The 19,889-nt window shown below is 44.5% G+C and overlaps 1 protein-coding gene and 1 long non-coding RNA gene across 2 annotated transcripts; one reads left to right on the plus strand and one right to left on the minus strand.

Annotated features, from left to right (window-relative positions):
* The first annotated feature begins 124 nt into the window (after positions 1-124).
* Positions 125-5,158, plus strand: LOC128407407 (uncharacterized). Its single transcript, XR_008328782.1, has 2 exons — positions 125-663; positions 2,802-5,158. It is a non-coding gene; the product is annotated as an uncharacterized LOC128407407 (long non-coding RNA).
* A 6,137-nt stretch (positions 5,159-11,295) lies between these two features.
* On the minus strand, positions 11,296-19,403 carry PYCR1 (pyrroline-5-carboxylate reductase 1). Its single transcript, XM_053375720.1, has 7 exons — positions 19,310-19,403; positions 17,766-17,836; positions 16,887-17,066; positions 15,458-15,679; positions 14,083-14,175; positions 13,491-13,654; positions 11,296-13,402 (listed from the first exon to the last, which is right to left on the minus strand). The coding sequence occupies exons 1-7, from the start codon at positions 19,374-19,376 to the stop codon at positions 13,258-13,260; spliced, it is 942 nt and encodes a 313-aa protein (XP_053231695.1). The 5' UTR covers positions 19,377-19,403; the 3' UTR covers positions 11,296-13,257.
* Positions 19,404-19,889: the final 486 nt, after the last annotated feature.

A 19,889-nucleotide genomic window follows, 5' to 3' on the forward strand; every position in this document is an offset into this window, starting at 1 on the left:
TAAAGGGGAGGCGCCCGGAGGTTTCCCCCTCCGACGGTTCAAGATAGACGCTCTGAATATCGGCTATATTTAAGCGGGGGGCGGGGGGGTGGAAATAGGTGGAAGGCGGAAATAAAGAGGAGCCGGAAGGCAGGAGTGGGGCTGCGGAGCCGGTGGGGAAACAAGTGGCTCGCCTGGCGGGCGAGGACAGAGCCAAGGCTGGGCACCTAAGCGCGCATCGCGCCTGGAGCTCCTACAGGGAGTGGGTTGGGGGGGCACCGTCTCGTGGGTAGGCCCCCGCTGCTTGAGCCATTTGGGGACAAATCCGAGGGAGCCCCGTTGGGCTTCTGGGATTTGAACAAAAGGAATGAAATCAAGGCCGAGGCTTGGAGTCTAATATAAACAGTCCGCTAGACGAGATCCACCTTCAAGAAGGGCTTTCACAGACGAGCGATTTCTGCGGGGTGGGTGAAGGACTGGGAACTCAGGGAGCCCCCCGTTTATTCCTTCCTTCTTCTGTTGCCTCCTTGGAGAAGAAACTTTTGAGAGGGGGCAGCAGAAGAGCTGTGTGGGAAACCCAGGGCACCATATGCATGTCGTGTAGGCATGCATGCCTTTGTGTGGCAGAGAGCACACCCTAGCCCTGGTTCACAGATTAAAAGTTTGCTAACCACGGATCCTAAGGTAAGAGGAGCTCTGAAGGAGCAGACAAATGACCCATCCGGTCCAGCATCCTGCCCTCGTATAGTGGTCAACTGGATGCCTCTAGAGGGCCCACAAGCAAGACCCTAGTGCAGTAGCAGTCTCCCCATTTCTGATTCGCAGCAACTGGTATTCAGAGGTATTCTGCCTCCAACCGTAGAGCTAGAATGTGGCCACCATGGTTAGTCGTCATTGGCAGCCGTATTCTCAATGAATTCGCCTAAACCTTTTTTAAAATCATCCACTGCTGGTGGCCATCACTAGAATCTTGTGGAAGCAACTTAAATGCACTTTGTGAAGTACTTTTTTCAATCCTGCATCTTCCAACATTCAGTTTCAATGGATGGCCCCAAGTTATAGTTGAATGTGGGAGACAAACTTCTCACTGTCCATCTTCTCCACAGCAGATATGTGTTTGCACATATCATGTCATGTTTTCTCAACCATAAAGCTCCATTTGTGGTAGCCTTTCCCTTAAAGGAGGGTTCCTCAAGACTGTTGATCATTTTGGTTGCCCTTTCCTGAACCATTCCAGTTCTACAATATCCCTTGAGGTGAGGCAACCAGAACTGTACACAACATTTCAAATTTGGCCACATGAAAGATTAGTATAATATAATAATTATTGTGTTGTTGGATTTCAACCCCTTTCCTTATTATCCTCAACATGGAACTTGCCTTTTTCACAGCTGCTACACTGGGTTAACATTTTGAGCTATTCACCACAACCCCAAGGTCTTACTCTTTTGTCAGTCACCATCAGTTCAGACCCCAGTAGCATTTCCATTAAGCCAATGTGCATCATTTATACTTGCTTACATTGAACTGCATTTGAAATTTTAATGCCCAGTCTTCTCTGTTTGGAACGATCCCTTTTTAACTCATTGCAAATCCTTTATTTTAAACCCCATGAACAGTTTGCTATCATCAGCAAACCTGGCAACCTCATTGCTCTCACCCTTAACTCCTGGTTGTTAATGAACAAGCTATAAAGCAAGGGTCCCATACCATATCCCGGGAGACTCATTTCCCATATTCCTCCACTGGGAGAACTGCCCTTTTATTCTACTCTCAGCTTCCTGTTCCTTAAGCACTGGTCCATAAAATGACCCGTCCTCTTATTCCATGACTGCTAAGCTTATTCAGGAGTCTTTGCTGTGGGACTTTCCACATGTAAACTGAACTACCCCTATTTTATGGTTGCTGACTCTCAAAAAAAAAACCTCTAAAGGTTTAGTGAAAGGGCTTACCTTTACAGAAGCCATATTGGTTCCATTTCATCGAGGCTTGTTCTTCATCCTTGGACATTCTTTAATAATGCTTTCCACTAGTTTTCCAAGAATTGATGTTATGTTAACCAAACTGTACTTTCTCAGCTCCTCTCTGGATCCCTTTTATAAATGGTGTTGCGTTGACCACTGTCAAGTCCTCCGGCTGATATTAGCAACAAGTTAGATATTCTTGTTCAATCAGCAATATTTACATTTTTGCCTTCCATTTCCCTTACTGGCATGGAAATGGTCAGATTCTGAGGGAAGGCTGCATCAGGCAGGCACATTGAATTGATGTTTTTTTAAAATGCATCTTCAGCACACAAATATATTTTTATCTGAAGAAAACACTGACATCCCCCTTGCCTAGATAGATTTGGTATAACCAGTCTATGAACCTTTGTTAATTTATTCAGAAAGAGATACATGAAAGTATTACTCCCTGCCCTTAAGATGCTGTGATTATTCAGCAGTGAGGGGGAGCAATTTGGCATATTTTCAGAGGCACTGCTCTCCAATATTCTGCATGTTCCAGGATAGAGCCAGGTAGACTGTGGGTCTCAGCCTTGGCTCTCATTAAGCCTTGCTTCTAAAAAAAGTATACTGGTCACTGCTCCATATATAAATTGGTGATGTGCAGACTGGCTGGCATGAGGATAAAAAAGTGAGGAGACAGAGTTGCTGTTTGAAAAGCTGTCCAGTGGGGGATTCTTTTTGCCAAAGGGTTCTTTAGTATTTAAGTTTCCAAAGCAGCTATTCTGTGACTGACCCATCCAGATCTGTAAGGATTAGAATGCCCTTCTAGACACCTTGTAGGATGACTGGCATTTCTTATTCTCTTGCTCGTAGTTGGTACTGTATCTGTTCCGCAACTTTACCACAAGGAGTGTGCCTGAGCCAGCACTTTTGCAATTGATTTTCTCAAGCCAGAGAGACTTGCTTACTGGAAAGTTTTCCAAACCAATTCTGCCCATCATTGTATTTTGCCCAGCAGTGCTTGCCTCATGAGTGAAGAGATCACCCACCCAGCTGCTCTGCAACTAACCCCTGTTAAAAGACCCCTCCGGCTCCAGATTTACTGCTGATATATAGTTTGCTCAGAGCCAGAAGATGATTGTGCAGCAGGGGCCTTTCAGCCTGCAGGTGCTTGCCTGAACTGTCATAAGGCATTTTGGTTCACTTGCCTAGAAGCTAGCTGATTGAAGACAAGCCCTCATATCCCAAAATACACAGAGACCCAGTGATACATGCTCAGCCATGGGCAGGACTCCTGGCAAACACATCATTTCTCCAGAATTGCCTGAGCTGGATTAGGACCGGTCTTCTCATCGAGCAGCATGCGCCATTTATCTACATGCGGGAAAAGCAGCAGGGCAAGTGTGCTCCAGGAATAAAAGCTCCGCTGGCTTTTGGCTTCTGTTTGGAAATACTAGAAACCCACTGTCTGATGCAGGTGTCAATTGGCACCTGCTGTAGGAATTGAATTGGTAATTGTTATCTAATTGCACTGTTTTACATACTGCATGAGAGAGAAAGATGGAGCTGGGGAGGATGAACACTGAGCACATTTCTTCCTTTCCTCTCTTCACCTTCCTGCGCAGCCAGCCCCAAATCTCAGCCCATGTTTCTAATGCCCACTCTGCAATGCTGTCCCCCCTCCCTTAGGAATGCTCCCCCTCCCCACGCTTCTGTTCAGTCTTTGCTGTGTCTACACTTTCTCAAAACTGCGGAAATTGCAGGGAGCAGCGAGGTCTGGACTGAAAGTGCTGATGTAGGGAAGCAGCGCTCACAGCTGTTTCTTGCTTAGGTGCCTGGGACAGGAATGCTGCGGCATGCTCCAAGCCCAGAGATGAGGCACTGCATAAACTACTGTAGCAATGGAGAAAAGCCTGAGCCAGATCCGTTTTCCCCTCCGGAGTTCCAACAGGAGACAAGGCACCCCCCTTTTTCTTTCACACACACACTCTATTGATACAAGATCTCATGCAAAAGTGAGAGGAAGCTGAACCTGATTCTTGAAGAAAAGACCACCTTACACAATGCTTGACACAATGCAGCAGCTTGCTGACACTTCCCTTTTCCCACCCACAGAGTTTTAGCAATAAAGTTGTCTGCCTAAATGTGCTGAGTCTGTAATCCTGTGAGGAGCAGGAGATGTGTTAAATGATGGTGGTACTGTACTGAAAAGCCTGATGAGATCCGATAGCCAGATTAAAGGAGGAGCAGGAAGAGGAGGATTGAAGGGTAGATGGTACAAAAGAAGCTCTGACCCATATCAGACATTACTCTAACAGCTAGCGCCAAAAAGAAAAGCCATTTGTGTGCAGGGTCTCCCCATTCTGGATGCTGAATTGTTGCTCCAGACACTTGGGTTTGAAGATATTATTACAAATAAAGAGTGGAAATGGAGTGCCTTTAAGTGAAATTAAGCACTCAAGAAATTCCAGTCTAGGTTGTCGGTTGCTCTGTAACTCTTTGAAATGTAATTTGGTACTGGCAATTCAATCTTTGAAATTATGAATCAGCCTTACTGCTGCTGCAGGTTCTATCTAGTGATAGTTCTGGGTATATAATCCATTATGTTAGCTAAGTCATTCTCTTCTGCCTTTTTATTTCTCTTTCCTTTCACTTTTCACACTTTCCTTCTTTCTAGGCAAGGGTATAGGGCCTAGGAAGAACAAGATTGTTGGGTGAACGTTTAAATAGATTATTTGTTTTAAAACCCTTTTGAAAACTCCTCATAATGTAGATAAAAGGGTGCAAAGTTTACAACCACCAAAGTAACAATCATCTTTTGCGGAGAGATACAGTGGTGCCTCAGGTTAAGTACTTAATTCGTTCCAGAGGTCCGTACTTAACCTGAAACTGTTCTTAACCTGAAGCACCACTTTAGCTAATGGGGCCTCCCGCTGCTGCCGCACCACTGGAGCACAATTTCTGTTCTCATCCTGAAGCAAAGTTCTTAACCCGAGGTGCTATTTCTGGGTTAGCGGAGTCTGTAACCTGAAGCATATGTAACCCGAGGTACCACTGTACACCTATACCTGAGTAAAACTGGTATTTGTGCTTGTTAAACATACAGAATCCATAGATGTAATAGTAAACAACAAACTGCATTCTGACATGTCACACTTCTAACGTACACTGAATAGAAATTGTTCTGGTTATATTTATTCATGAAAATAATAAAAACAAATTATTTAAAACTTTTAAAATGTCATTTAAATTTAATGTGTTTTTTAAAAATTCAACAAAATGTGCACAGTCTGAGCCTATGCTTTGGCAAACTAATCTTATGGCTGAAGGCTACATCACACATGTGGCTGTGTTTCTTTTTCCTTTGACTGTTTTTTGTTTGTTTGTTAAGTAACCAAACACCCTTCAGGCACTGAGAGTTAAGCAGGAAGGGGAAAGGATAAGAGCCCCCTTTACCCTTTACTCTCTACCTGTGAAGGAAAGTCCCAGTATCTTTCTCTCAGCAGGTGGGGCAACAGATTGCCTTCTCAAAACCATTCCCCTTATTGCATGCTCATATTCCTTGGATTGTGATAAGACACCCAAGGACACAATATTCTTTCCTACACACTTGCTGTGTTTCCTAGTTCCTACTTGTTCAGATGCGTTGAGATGGGAAGCATATGCTCAGTCTCTCTAGACAGATTTTCTTCCTGTCCTCTGGAAAATAAATCCTGTGCTTCTCAACCTGAGATTTGGTGTGTGGATTGTGTGTTTATTACATGCATTCCTTGTTCAGAGAGGCTAGTGCATGGGAACTTCTTTCCATTCACAATGTTGTCATTATATCAGAAGGGCAGGAAGAGCCACAACATTTCTCATCCCATTTAGTTCAGCCCTGAAAGTGTGCTAAGGATTGCAGCCATTGCTGCTTAATCGATGGGGCAAATGGTAAAGGGCACACAGTACTCACAAATTATTATTATTTTAGTCATTGCGGGTTCTGGTGTACAGTGGTACCTCAGGTTACAGACGCTTCAGGTTACAGACTCCGCTAACCCAGAAATAGTACCTCGGGTTAAGAACTTTGCTTCAGGATGAGAACAGAAATCGTGCAGCGGTGGCGCAGCGGCAGCAGGAGGCCCCATTAGCTAAAGTGGTGCTTCAGGTTGAGAACAGTTTCAGGTTAAGAATGGACCTCCGGAACGAATTAAGTTCTTAACCTGAGGTACCACTGTACTTTACAATAGGCAATGAGAAAGGAAAAGATGGTCGTCCCCCCCCCCTTTTTAAACCACATTGTAAGTTATGTTATGCTTCCTCCAGTATCTCAAAACACACCTGTACTGTATAATCATTTGTTGTATTACATACATGTATTGAATTGAATTGTTATAATATAGACACCTGTACAGTTAGGTTTATAAGCAAATTATTTAAAAATGTAATAAACTGATTTTAAAAACCACAGATGCTTAAGCCATTAAACATTCCTAGGACAACCCTAGTGTGCTCATGCTGTCAGGTATTCATTAGTTGTTTCTGCAATGGACCATTGTAATCACCCACCAGCAACAATGATGAATATCAATAGTCCAAAATCAGCAGCCCCCATTCAGACATAAGAAAGTATGTGACAGTCCTCTCCCCACCTCCCCGAACTATTCCACTTGTGCTCATTCAGAAGTAAATATGGAATAGGGTGTCATGCCATGTCACCTTGACCTAAGTTCCAGCAAGCGTATGGAGTGTTTGTGGAAGTAACTGAGAAGCCATACATAAATGGTTTAATAGCTGCAAGCAGACATGAAAGCTAATGCCACAGGCAGGCATGAGAGCTAATGCCAAAGTGGAAAAGTACCCACAGAATTCTAGATTGATCCATCATCATTCTTTCTGTTCCAGATGAACAAAGTTTCTACCCCTACAAAGCTTAATATGACATATACATATGAGTCAGGGAACCTTTTTCAGCCTGAGAGCCACATTATCTTCTAAATCTTCTGAGGGCCACATGCTAGTGCTGGGCGTATCCAGAGGCAAATATGGTTGGAGGGTAATATGCACATTTCAACTTTGTATAGTAGGCTTCTTTCTCCAGCTGTCAACTTTTCCCTTTTCTTGCGAGGAATCCTATTCGGAATAAGGGAATTTCCCTTAAAAAAAGGGGAAAGTGGACAGCTATGCCACCTATCCTTCATCCAGACAAGTAAGAGGATACATTCCAGCCAGGCAAAAACTCAGGGTGTGAAGCAAGAGTCAGTGAGGCGTGTGGCTCAGTAGGCATTTGAAGGCTAGATAGGCCCAACTGAGTGCATTAGGTCCCTGGGCCTGAGGTTCCCCACACCATTTACAAGGACTATACAGTGGTACCTCGGGTTACAGATGCTTCAGGTTACAGACTCCACTAACCCAGAAATATTACCTCGGGTTAAGAACTTTGCTTCAGGATGAGAACAGAAATTGTGCTCCGGCAGTGCGGCAGCAGCAGGAGGCCCCATTAGCTAAAGTGGTGCTTCAGGTTAAGAACAGTTTCAGGTTAAGAACAGACCTCCAGAACAAATTAAGTTCTTAACCCGAGGTACCACTGTAAAAGGAACATATAGGTTAGGGAAACAGCTCCATGTGTGCAGGTGGAGAAAGAACAGGGCTTTTTTTTCAGCCAGAACTTTCCGGAACTCAGTTCTGGCACCTCTCAGCCACCTTGGAGAACCATGGGTTGCCTCAAAGTACTCTTCTTTGGGAGCAAGCCTCTCGCAACAGCAACGTCCTGTGAAATGGAGAGACCAACTATATTCAGCCCTTGCAATTACTGAGGATGCAAGCAGTAGCCTTCAGAGAAAAGAGCCGCTCGGCAAATATGCAGCTTCAGAGCACAAACCGCTCCTCAAGGCAATGTGTGCAGATCAGCGTTCCTTGTGGGGTAGCTCCTCCTCCAGCTATACCCACAGTTGGGTGGAAAAGAGGACTTTGCCCTTGAACTGGAAGAACTACTGCCCTTTGCTCAGCAGCTGCTAGGCATTATGGAGAAGGGACAAGGTGGCCCAATGTACATGACGAACATGGTATTTGTCCCGCAGCAAACAGAGGCTTTCCTCATCACAAAGGTAGGTGCTTGGGATATTCTTCATGCTTGGGTCATTCACTTTCAAGGCTGGATTCAGACTGCGATCACACACTGTGGGCCTAGTGCAAATACTACCCACTCCAGGCCTCATGCCACAGAAATGGAGGCCATAACCGCGACAGAAGCTTCAGTGCAGTGAGCAAAATCTACAAGGCCATTTCTCTCCCCTTTGTGGCAGCTGGACATCCTCTTGGGTATACAAACTTCAGCAACACACCATATCATAAGGAGGTTAAGAAGCATGGCTCTCTGAAGAGGTTTGCCTTCCAGGGCCTGGCATTCACATGTTGGGGTATCACTCTATTATACACATTCATCATACCCCTTTACAGATGTGGTGTCAGGGTACCTAAATACCGTTGACCATTCCTCCCCTGCAGATCAGGCACAAATTATTACCAATGGGAAACTTTGAACAAGCTCAAACAAAACCATCTTCCCCCTTTCCCTTATTGGGGTATAGAGCAGTAAAACTTGGGTCTCAAATCTTATCCTCTCTTCTTATCCTGTTGTAACTTTTACCTCGTGTTTCACCTGATTGTACAACTGTTTGGTGATCTGTTTGTTGAACTGCTAATGAGCAGCCATTTCCCACAGACAAGCAATCCAAGGACCATCCATAAAACGTATCGCACACCAAGACTGAGGAGATAGCAAAGTTGCAGCAGGAAAAGTTGAACATCAGTTAAAATTGGGTTGGGCAGATGCGACAGGCATAGGGAAGGTGCTTAGAAGGCCTTTAAAAATGTGGCTTCCTTTATGTACAGAACAGACCTTGCCAAGTGCTTTCACTGAACTGTGTGGCATTTTAAAAAACGAAACAGCAATCCAGAACCTTGGGAGTTCTGACAGGACACACTTCAGTAACACTGAAAGTAAGCTGAGGAAAGTAAGCTGCTTCTATTTGCCTCTTTAAATACTCCATCACAGAAAATGGTTGCCTACCCAGATGTAGAAGTGTTAGCTTATCCATGAGCAAAATGAGAGGGAAAATGGATAACAGGCCCCCCAAAGGATAAAGGTGTCAGATATAGCATCTCCTCTTGTACAATGACCCACCCCATAGGCAGGTATAGGAAATGCTCAATATATACATGCTGAGATTCCTGCATAGCCGTGGGTTGCACTAGATGACCCTTGGGGACCCTTCCAGCTCTACAATTTTATTATTCTATGGCCCTCTAGATGTTGTTGGACTCCATCTCGCCCAACCTGCACAGTGAGAAGGGATGATGGGAAGGTGTAGCCCAACACCAGACGGTCCACAGGTTCTCAATCCCTGCCATTTTGCATATATACCTCTCCACCAAAACTCGCTCCTTACATAAATTAGATATACAATACACTCTACTCTGTCTACACACATGCGCACCATAAATTCTTTTGTACATCAGGTATGCAAACCTGCTCTAAAGCATACCCTGATTTTCATCCTCTCCCCATCATTCACTCACTTACTCGCACATGCATTATACATTACTCCAACTACAAGGCTGAAGAGAACTCATTCTGTGCTATTTTTTCCAAACTTTTATGCAAGAAGCTTCTTTGTAAGCTTCTAGGTCTGCTGTGCTTGTTGACATCATCAAACCATGTTTGAATTCCGGTCATGTTGCACAGTAATCTGACACTTGTGGTGCAAGGATGGTGCAAGCCCCACAGGTTTCAAAATGAAAATCATAAAAGTAAAGCAAGATGCAAATACAAACATTAAAGGTCTGGTGAAAATTATATTAGCTATGGCTTCAGGCAGGGGAAAAAAAACACAAATCAGATGCATGGTATGTTCAAACCTAAGCAACCATATTCCTCTATTTGTATTACCAGTACTGATTATTCAAAGGGGAAAAAATGTCATTTATGCATAATGACTCCCAGTGCTTTTTTCTGGCGGGATGCAGGGGTACACATACCCCTAAACATTTTGTGAATCTCGATTTGGCCTCATTGAGGGGCAGTATTTCAATATGAGTAGGAAAGTAAGAGTACAGCAAAACATTTTTTTAGAAAAACAAGCACTGATGACTCCAAATAAGAATAAGAAAAATAAGCGACTGCAGGAGCAGAGGCTCCATCCATGGCAGAAGGAATGTAAAAAAAGGTTACTTTCAATTATTTAGAAAAATGACAGATTTAGGAGCACACAACTCTTCCCAAACCATACCCTGGCAAGAAAACAAACAAACCCACAAACCCCGCAATATCTTCAGGGACTGGACTGAGGCTTATGTAGCACAATCTTTAGCATGCTCACTCAGAAGTGAGCCATAGTTAAGTGTGTTTAGAATCGCAGCATTACAGCAATTTATCAATAAGGTACTGGACCTTCAAAATTATGTAAGCCCTCCCTCTGGTGGAACATCTTGTATAGCATGTTTAAACCCAGACAGGGAAAAGTTCAGCATTTCCTGCTTAAGATCAGCAGTTTTGGGGATTCTGGCACCAATAACTGTGTGCACAAACAGTAATTATGCACACAGAAATGTATCTCTTATGTTTTTTCTGTGTATGGTTGCAACAGTTCTGCAGGATCACAGTTGTCCTGGTGAAGTTATGGAACCCTGGGCCAGATGTACGTAGGAGCAGCAATATCAGCAGCAGGCAGAGAGAGTTGGTTAAGAATAAATGTTTTTCAAGCAGTTCCACCGAAAAGCAATACTGATTATAATTCCTCCACTTTTAAGAAAACAACTTCCACCATCAGAAAGCAGTTGCAGGCTAATCAACGGACTGAAGTAACTGTAGTTCATTATTTGAATGGATCTACTCAGAAGTATTATTCAGGATCCTGTCCCTTGTTAGGCCTTCAGACTTCCCCAAAGACTTGTGTCTTTAAAAAATATACAGTAAGTGAGGAGGCAGTCTCTATTGGGAGTATTTTTAAAAGTTACCAATTACACAGAGATCTTCATCAGGTGAAATGAAAAAGTATGTATACAGCATATCTATATCCACACACATTAAAAGAGATAATTAAGCGTACTAATCTTGCTGCATCTATTGCCCATTCAAATGATCAGAAGTTGACAGAAGTATTGCTCTGCGTTATATGTGGTCTTGGCAGGCTGACCATTTTTTCATTTTAAGTGGAACATCCATGTCTCCCCACTTTCACAAATAAATCATTCTCTCTCTCTCTCTCTCTCTCTCTCTCTCACACACACACACACACACACACACCGTCCTTGAGAGAAGTTATCATGTTCTGGCCTCTCTGAGCAAGGAACACAGGTAATAAACACACAGTCCACACACCAAGCCTCAGGCTGAGAAGCACAGAGTTTATTCTCCAGAGGAAAATGGGGGTGGGGAGTGGAATACGCCCCTAGAGAGACTGAACATAATGCTCCCCATCTCCACACCTTCCAATAAGCAAGAACCAGGAAACCCAGCAAGTATCTAGGAAATAATACTGTATCCTCAGGTGTCTGTCTTATCATCTATCCAAGCGTGACCCTGGTCCACTGTATTTCTTTCACCCACCCGCCAGGTTCGTTATTCCAATCATTACCATATGAAGAGGCTAGAGGGGCAGAGCCTTGAAGGACAAAGGCTTTCTGTTGGAGCTGGGAGGAGGAATAGCGAATGTCTGAGGAGTTAGCTCCTGAGCACCTTGAAGTAAACAAGTTACAAATAACAACCAGCATATTTTGAAAGGATCATGAGGTATTCTACATAAAGCTTCCCAGAGGTTAAGTGTTTGTTTCTAGAGCAAGTGTCATTAGCAAAACAAAAAAACAAAAAACCCCCAAGACCACCAACAACCCCAAACACATTTTTAAAACCTCTTCTCTATATATGAAAACAGCACCTTTGAAGGAAGATAAAAAGCAAGCAAATGTAGTTGAAACAGCAGGCCAGTTCTGACACATCTGGAAACCACGGTTTGATTCTAGCTTGTCATTACTAAACCATACTCACAGAGCTAGAGCAGGGATGGAGAACCTGTGGACCTCTAGATGTTGCAGGATTACAACTCCCAACAGCCAGGGGGAGCATGGTGAACTCCCTGGCATGTCCAGTTAAAAAGGGCTGGGTAGCGGACAATGTAAAAGCCCTTCCTCTGCCCTGGAGAGTTGCTGTCAGTCAATGTTGGAAATAATACAGAGGTAGATGGGCAAGGAGTCTGGCCTGGCATAAGGCAGTTTCCTAAGTTTCTCTAGTAGCTGAGCTACACCAGACTTTTAATCTATATGGACATCTACTTCTGCTGGTAACAGGAGAACGGCATATATGTAGCCAATGCAAAAGTCCTAGCAAGAATAGGAGAAGTTGGAAGGAGGCAGAAACAGAAAAATTGTGAGAGATTTTATTTTACTACTATTGTGGGCAGCATGGTAGGGGCTGTCCAGGTGGAGCTGCCAAGGAAATTTGGGGTCCTCTATACAAAGTGAGACAAACAGTGTGTGGGGAACAGTGGCAATCCAGTTTGCAGTGAGGAGTAAAAAAAAACAAGGCTGCTATAGCCCGAAGCCCAGAGTACCTTGCAGACTGTACAGCAGCCACTATTTCATGAAAATGGGATATACAACAACTGCCAGGACTTGAAGGGCCTGCCTGGGGTCAAGTCCCTGGCCTATTAAATAAGAAGTGTGCCCATACCAGTGAATGTCTACCAGCCTGATACAGCCACAGAAGACAGCCAAAGAGACTGGGAGAGACCAGGTTAAAATCTCTGCTTAGACATGGTGCTCCCCAGGTTACCTTGGGCCAGCCATTGTCTCTGAGGGCAATGTACCTCACAAGCAGGGCTTTTTTTCAGCCAAAACTCTCTGGAACTCAGTTCCGGCACCTCTCAGGTAGGCATCATTGCCATTTTAAAAGAATGAGGGAGGTGTTCATGGTGAACCTCTTTTTCTAGAAAAATAGCACTGTTCACGAAGTTGATGAAAAGATTAACAAAAAGGGTGTGCCCCGGAGGAAGGGAGGAGGATGTAAATAACAAAACACCGTAATCACAACTACAGGAGCAAAATCCCTCAAGGTCAGAAGTACACACAGTCACCCACCCAATGGAAAGTGGTGCTGGTGACAGTCTGCCTCCTGCTCAGCCCCCAGAAATGCTGGTCCCTGCTACCCTTTAATTAATCACATCTGGATGCTAAAACCCCGTTCTCCTGCAGCCGCGAAACCAGGCTAGGCCCCACCACAAAAAAATGGCTTAAGCTACTGATTCCCCTGAAAGGGAAAGGAAAGTGTTGGCTAGGCAAGGCCCAGGCCTCCTCATTGCTTCTTGCTGCCAGGATTCTTTTTGCTGAATAAGCTGACCTTGTTGGCAGAGGAAGACTCTAGTTTCACTTTATCCATTAAGGTCTTCTTAACAGCGGCCGGGGAGACCTTCTCTTGGTCAGCCAAGCATTGTAGTTCCCTGTTGGGGCAAGAGGGAAAAGCTTGTGAGCTGCTCAGGAGGCTCAGCTAAGGCAGGGCAGCTCTTAAGACTCCATGCCGGCATGTACCTTGTCCTGATGCAGGATGCCTCCACAGCATTGATGAGGAGTGAACGGAAGCCACCACTCTCCAAGAAGTGCAGGGCGTAGATGGTAGCACCCCCAGGTGAGCAAACATTGTCCTTCAGCTGTCCGGGGTGCTGCTCTGAATCCAACAGCATCTTGGCAGCTCCCTGCAGCATTAAGATGAGTCGAAAAGCTCATCAGAAGTGGCAGCTACACACACACACACACAGAGCCTCTCTATGGAAATACTGAAGGCGATTTCAAAAACTATTCACAAGTATACAAACCAGAAGAATTGCAACACCTGCTTCAAAACTGGAAAATTCTGAAAAGATTGCAAAAAAGCCTGACCTGCATTGCACAGGACTGAAGCCAACACCATCACAGACATCAGCTGGGCCTTTCCCAGAGTGCCTTTGTTTCCTTCTTGCAATTGCAACAAGAATAGAAGAAAGCAACATGGTGCAGGGTGCTTTCATAAATACTGCCTTTTGAGATAAATGGAATAGAAGCGCTGGGAGATGTTTCTGACCAAATATTGAAAAGGCAGAGTGGACATAGCTTGAAGAAGCAGCAAACAAGGTGAAATACTGACCAGCAAAGCTTGAGCTCCCAGCCGGACGGCTAGCCTGCGAGGAAGGCCCATCTTCACACCTCCATCTGCCAGGGCATCCAGGGCTGTGAATGCCTAGGAGAACAGAAGTTATCACAAGAAAATAAAGATATGAAATGCAACCAAGGGGGACAGGGCGAAGAGACAGACTTTACCATCTAGCTTACAGGTAGACAATCCACAGGCTGCATGCAACCCTCAGAGGCCTGGAGTGCTGCCTTGGGTGCCCAAGCTGCCCCTCCACTGCCAAATTCCCCACTGCCTGACTGGCTGTGGAATGTGATTTGCTTGGGAAGAAAGGTGTGCAGGGATATCCTACCCTATGCTGCCCTAATACAACAACTGTGCTCCCCCAGCAGCTGATAGGAAGATTGGCAGAGGGAGTACAAATTCTACGAGGAGGAAGCCACAGGGAGGGACATCCTCCTCATATAAACTGAACATGTGTGTGAGAATGAGTGTGTGGGAGCATCTGATCTGGTCCATGACCACCCACCTACCATCATAGTGTGGCCCCCAAAGTGGCCAAAAGTTTGTCCACCCACAAACACAGATTGTTTCTTAAGTGTCATCTTTCCTCTGCCAGAAAAAAGGAAGAAGCCAGGATAGACACTCTAAGGAAGGCAGACCTCATATTCCTGAAAGTTACCTCTGCATAAACAAGTTTATTTTGGAGGCAGCTCCCATCCAAACGGTGCCTATGACTATTGAGACTATTTATCCACCAGGCACTCCCAAATGTTAACTGATTCTTGGTCTTGGTTTATCTTCAAATCCATTAAGCAACTGAAAAGTCCATAGCTCAGACAATGTTCTAGAGGTTCAACATGCTGCTATAAATGCCTAATCAAAAAAAGGTAAAGGTAAAGGACCCCTGGACAGTTAAGTCCAGTCAAAATCGACTATGGGGTGTGGCACTCATCTCCACTTTCAGGCCAAGGGAGCCGGCATTCGTCTGCCGACAGTTTTTCTGGTTCATGTGGCTGCTTCTGGCACAACGGGACATAATGACGGAAGCCTGAGCACATGGAAACATTTACCTTCCCACCACAGTAGTACCTATTTATCTACTCGCGCTTGTATGCTTTCAAACTGCTACCTTGGCAGGAGCTGGGACAGAGCAATGGGAGCTCACCCCATCAAGCGGATTAAAACTGCCAACCTTATGATTGGCAAGCCCAAGCGGCTCTGTGGTGTAAACCACAGCGCCACCTGCGTACCTAATTAAAAAATGTACTGCAGGCTGATCTGCCTTCTGTGAAAATGTAAGGATACCACAAGCATCGTTTCTGCACTTAAAATTCCCCCTTGCCTACTAAGTTCTTTTTGCTTCATACAGGGAAGAGATGGTGCTTACATAAGCAGGTCCACTGCCACTGAGTCCAGTGACAGCATCTATCAAGTCTTCTTCCACCTCAGTGCAGAAGCCCACACTAGCCATCAGTTGTTCCAAGAGCTTTCCATCCTCTACGTCAGCATGGGTCCCCGTAGCGTAGACAGTAGCTCCTTCTCTTACAATCACAGGTGTGTTGGTCATGCACCTGATCACTTTCGGGGTGGGGCAGAAGGCAGAAAGTTTCTTGAGATAAAGAGAAATAGGAGAGACAAGTGAGCATATTTAACATACAGCTTGCATTCAAAATGAGCTCTTCTAGCAGAGGGCAGAGATAACCATTTTCAGGGTTCTAGATCACATCTAGAGGCTATACACCGCTGACACCATCCTGTGAAAAATGAAGAATGTGTCTCTGATGTGGCAACAAAGTGCTCTGCAACTGAGTCTCTGCAGCCAATAGTACAATGGAGGTGTTTTAGTCTGTTTTTTTTTATTCTGTGGTTTGCTTTATATTCATTGGTGGTTTTTATTATTGTATTCATATGGGGATATAAGCAATGATAGTCATACACAGTCAGGCTCGCTAAGAAGCCTGGGGAGGCCTGGAACACTTGCAGCTTTTGAAGCCCCTCAGCCATAATAAACGCAGCCACAGGAAAAATGATGACACGTGATAACAAAATGAGGCAGCAAAAGAAAAAAAGAAGAGTGAAAGATTTAAAAAAATCTCGCTTTCATGCAATCTCAGTGCTGATGCTAAGCATATGACAAAATCTGTATCAGTTAACAAAAAAGCTGCATGTCTTTTACCAAATCACATCTCCCATTTGCTTAAATTTGTAATTCTAAACTGAGAAATTGCGTCATAATTTGATCCAATGAACATAAAAACAAGTTGCAAAACTTAACGGACGCCAAAAAAATTAGCAGGTGTCTAAATTTAAAGCCACCTTTCAGCTTGAGGTCCCAGACCAAATGGTCCCCTTCCCCTACCCCCCCCCCCCGGCACTGCTCAGAGTAGATCCACTGATATGGACTTTTAAACTTACGTTCATTAATTTCAGTGGGTCTACTCTGAGCACAACTTAGTTTGATAACACCTATGACGTATGGAATAGGTTTATTCACATTTCAATACACCACCCCGGAATTCTTCAATAAAGGGGAGTTAAACTTTGCTTTTTAAATCATGACTAAATAATAATTCAGCTAAGCTCCCTACTAAGGAGTGGCTCTGGCTAGCAGGAAAGTGCTCTGGCAGAGGGGGTGTAAGAAAGTAAAGCACAGGTTGATCCTCACCCCTGCCTTCTAGTTGACTGGAGCAAGTCACAGGATTGTCACCATCAGTTTCTAGTCTGGTCTTCAGGAAAGAGTCCAGAGGCTACCTTGTTCCTACACTCAGCCTCACCTGAAAAGACTTGCTAGAAAGGAAGGGCTGTGAGTCTCTTACCTTTTCAATAGAGCTGATCGTGACCCCAGCAGCGCATGAGACCACAATGTGCCGATCCTCTATATCTGAGCCAATCTCATCCAGGATGAATGGAATTATGGGAGGTTTCACTGCCAGAAACAGGACGTCACTGTTTTTAACCGTCTCTTTGTTGCTTAGAGTGAAATTCACACCCATTTTCTGGAATATAGGAGTTGGAACAGGTGAAGCGTAACAAGAATAACAATAGGATTTAGACATGCGGGGTCAGCCTAGAATTAGGCAGGATCTAGTTTACTGAAAATTTCAGAAATGGATGAACTAAACACACATTCTGCCAGTCACCATCAAGGTCACAGGACTTTGTCCTTTACATATCAAACAGACAGTGAATGTGGGAGGCAGAGACGAAACTGCACTACTGCTTGGGTTTTTCTGCCAATATGGATGAAGTGTCCTAAATAGACTCTCCTAGATGGGGTTGCATTCCCCATAGAAGATCAGGTGCACAATTGGGAGATGCTCCTGGACTTTGCTTTATCCTTAAATACTCAGGCAACATTAGTGTCCAGTACATTTTATCAGCTTCATCTGGTTCACCTACTGCAGCCATGCCTGGATAAATAGACATGGCCTCGGTTACTTATGCCTAATTACATCAAGACCAAGAGCTGCAATGTTCTCTATGTGAAGAGTTCAGAATCTGCAGTCAGCAAAAAATGTATCCGGCAGAATTTTGGTTGCTGTGCGACAATCAGAACAAATCACACCAATACTATTAAATGCATGGGCATAGCAGCTTAAAGTGCTCGTATTGATTTTAAAGCTAGGGTGGCCACATGCAAAGAGGACAGGGTGTGGGGTTAAGAAATATTAGATTTTTTAGTTCCTGACACTTACCCTCAACCCTGATACAGTAGGGAGATCAGTGTCTGGTGAACTTGCTGTTATCTTGTGAGCAGCCAAAACTCCTAGAAAGAAGAATGATCAATTTTAGCTTTAACACAGTCTTCTGCCAACAGCTATTGAGCATTTTCTCCCTCTTCAGCATATCCCTTCCATTAAGACTGTTAGCATGAACAGCATTACCCTTCATGTTATGCAACCGTTAGTTGTGGGGTCTTATATGCCCCCCCACCTAAAGAATGGATACATATATTTCTAGAAGGTGGCATACCAACAGGCAAATGCCTAGATAATTTGCACCTAGAATCACCACCCCTAAGACCTTTATGCTTCCCAGATCTGTGAGACGAACCAAGCCTACTTTTGCATAGTTGGCCTTTTTTTGTAATCAGTCTTATTACTTCATTCCTAATGACACTTGGCAAAAGGAGACAGAATTTTTCTTCTCATATTAATCCTTTGGAGGCCTTTAAGAATCCCCATTGTAGGTTTTGATTGCAGGCCATGGTTGCTGCAACCTGGACATTTAAAATGAAAGGAATAAATTCAAGGAAAACTGACAGTACACACCACCTACTCTTGTTTCTAAGCAGCTAGCATTTTTTAAACAATGCACATCCTTTAGTGCAGAACAGGTTATTCCAGAGAGGCTGATATTTATCAGGAACACCATTATGGGCAGAATTTCATTAATTAGCTTACCATTCCAAAAATGAAGCATAAGATTAAAGTTGGGTGTGTACCCCGACTTTTGCAATATACTAACAAAAACAAGAAGGTCTGAGCACATAATGCCAACGCTGGCCCGACTGCACTGGCTGCCAATTAGTTTTCAGGCCCAATTCAATGTGCTTGTTTTGGCCTATAAAGCCTTAAACAGCTCAGGACTGCAATACCTCAAGGACCACCTCTCCCTATATGAACTGACCCAGAACCCTGCAATCATCACCTGAGGCCCTCCTTCGAGTGCCTCCTTCATGAGAGATCCAGCAACACGAGAGTGGGTCTTTTCTGTGGTGGCTCCCTGCTTGTTGACTGCTCTCCCCAGGGAGACTCACCTGCTACCTTCGTTACATACGTTTAGGTGTGAAGCAAAAATATTCCTCTTCTCCCAAGACTTTGTTTAATTAAAAAATCCATGGCCCTTTAAACTGTGGAAGGGGGGGTTGTTATTGTTGTTGTGGTTAGTTACTATACTATTATTTTGTGTTTTTATATTGTAAACCACCTTGTGATCACTGGATGACGGGTGTTATAGAGAGTTAATAAACAAAGCAAATAATAAATAAAAGCACACCCCCACACCCAGGCCAGACACTTCTCTTGAACACAACACCTCACTCTAGATAAGGGTTGTCCCATCTGACAGGAGAAGAAATATGCATAATGGGGATTTAACATCATTTCCATTTTTTAAAATCACAACTATAAAGTTATATAAATAAGGAACTTTGATACCAAGAATCCCATGCAGACAGCAGTTTTGACTGTTTATTTCATGTTACATCTTGTTTCAGGAAGCACTGGGGCCTGCCTACCTGCTGCGGTGAAACCCCTAGCCAGGGAGAAGGCAAGCTGCCCCGCGCCGATGAATCCCACACTCATGGTGTCAGTTGCCTGGAGGTGACCTAATGGATTCTTGGGAGTGAATAAGAACGCGACAAATTAGAAGTTTCCCTGCCAGCGACCCGACTGTCTTTAGAGCCTGCGATGATTTAGGGTACTGGCCAGACCAGGTGGGGCTCACGTATATCAGAATACAAAAATGCCAGGCGATTTCTCTTCTGTACCACTCGCCCTTCACTCGCCGCCACAACTCAGTTCACCCAATTCTTTCCTTCCTTCGGCTCCACTTCGCTTCCCACTTTCCCCCCTTTGTCTCGCCAAGCCCCTTTCCCCTCCTTCCACCCGCTCCAAGTCTCGGTTTGATCCGTTCCGCGTTACTCGCAGCCCCCGCCCCATCCCCTGCCTCTGCTTGGGATCAACCTGCTCCCCAGAGCACAAACCTGATAGCGCCCACGTGGCTCCTTGGGTGGGAGGAAAAAAAGAGCGGACGCGGCGTCGCGTGGCAAAGGGAACAGAGCGATAACACCTCGTCCAATCCGAGGGAAGGGGGTG

This window comes from Podarcis raffonei, chromosome 2, assembly GCF_027172205.1.
Source record: "Podarcis raffonei isolate rPodRaf1 chromosome 2, rPodRaf1.pri, whole genome shotgun sequence".
Classification (NCBI taxonomy): Eukaryota; Metazoa; Chordata; class Lepidosauria; order Squamata; family Lacertidae; genus Podarcis; species Podarcis raffonei.

Bases quoted from the DNA above. Each gene is read 5' to 3' on its own strand.
- PYCR1 (XM_053375720.1), bottom strand. From the start codon at position 19,376: ATGAGTGTGGGATTCATCGGCGCGGGGCAGCTTGCCTTCTCCCTGGCT. The intron at 14,176-15,457 runs GTAAGCACCATC...CTGTTCTCCTAG, and splicing joins GTGGCAGTGGACCTGCTTAT to GCATTCACAGCCCTGGATGC. The intron at 13,403-13,490 runs GTACATGCCGGC...TTGCCCCAACAG, and splicing joins GCATCCTGCATCAGGACAAG to GGAACTACAATGCTTGGCTG.